Genomic DNA, 669 nt, shown 5'->3' with positions numbered 1-669 from the left:
CCCCCCGCCGCTGCTGCCGCGGCCGCAGAGGCGCAGCACGTCGGGGCGCCGGAGGGCGTGGAGGCCGCCGAGGCAGAGGGGCAAGAGGAGGCGGACGAGGAGCAGGAGGAAGCGGAGGAGCAGGAGGGTGGCGGTGGCGTGCGCGACGTGGGGCTGTCGAGCAATAGCGGTGACTCGAGGCCCCCAGGGGGCTGGTGATGGCCCGACGGGAAGCCCGAGAAGCTGAGGCTGTGGTGCAGCTTGGGCCGTGGCTCCCGCGGGAAGCCCAGGTGCAGCGCGTCACGCGTGCTAAAGGTGCGCAGGTCCCCGGAGGCGCCTCCCGACGGTGCGGGCCGCCGCTCGGCCGCTCTGGGATGAAGTGGCAGCGCGGCCCGTAGGGACAGAAGCCGATGGTGTGGAAGGTGCGGCACAGCTCCGTCTTGTACTTGGGGTGCCGTGTCAGGCTGCGCAGCTCGTGGAAGCCATGCGCAAACTGGCACTTCTCGCCGTACTTGCACGTGCCACTCTCCTCGAAGGGCCGGCACAGCTCGGTCTTGTAGCGCGTCGAGTTGATTTGGGAGCCACCGCCCCCCTTCTGCTGCTGCTGCAGGTGCAGGAGGTGCTGGCTACGCTCGCCATTCTCGCTGAAAGAGCGGTCCCGGAACTTGTTCTCCTTGTTCAGCAAGGCCG

General features: G+C 69.4%; 1 protein-coding gene across 1 annotated transcript in view; it reads right to left on the bottom strand.

Moving 5' to 3' along the window:
- Positions 1 to 669, bottom strand: part of ZFP36L2 (ZFP36 like 2 zinc finger CCCH-type) — a 2,192-nt gene that overhangs the window by 371 nt on the left and 1,152 nt on the right. The window contains 2 exon segments of the mRNA XM_027776327.1: positions 4 to 352; positions 355 to 669. The exon segment at positions 355 to 669 is cut by the window's right edge and continues 58 nt beyond it. Of these exon segments, the coding sequence (XP_027632128.1) occupies positions 4 to 352; positions 355 to 669 (664 nt within the window).

The sequence above is a fragment of the Tupaia chinensis genome, unplaced genomic scaffold (assembly GCF_000334495.1).
Source record: "Tupaia chinensis unplaced genomic scaffold, TupChi_1.0 Scaffold000661_1, whole genome shotgun sequence".
Lineage (NCBI taxonomy): Eukaryota > Metazoa > Chordata > Mammalia > Scandentia > Tupaiidae > Tupaia > Tupaia belangeri.
This window is presented reverse-complemented; position numbering and strand designations above follow the sequence as displayed.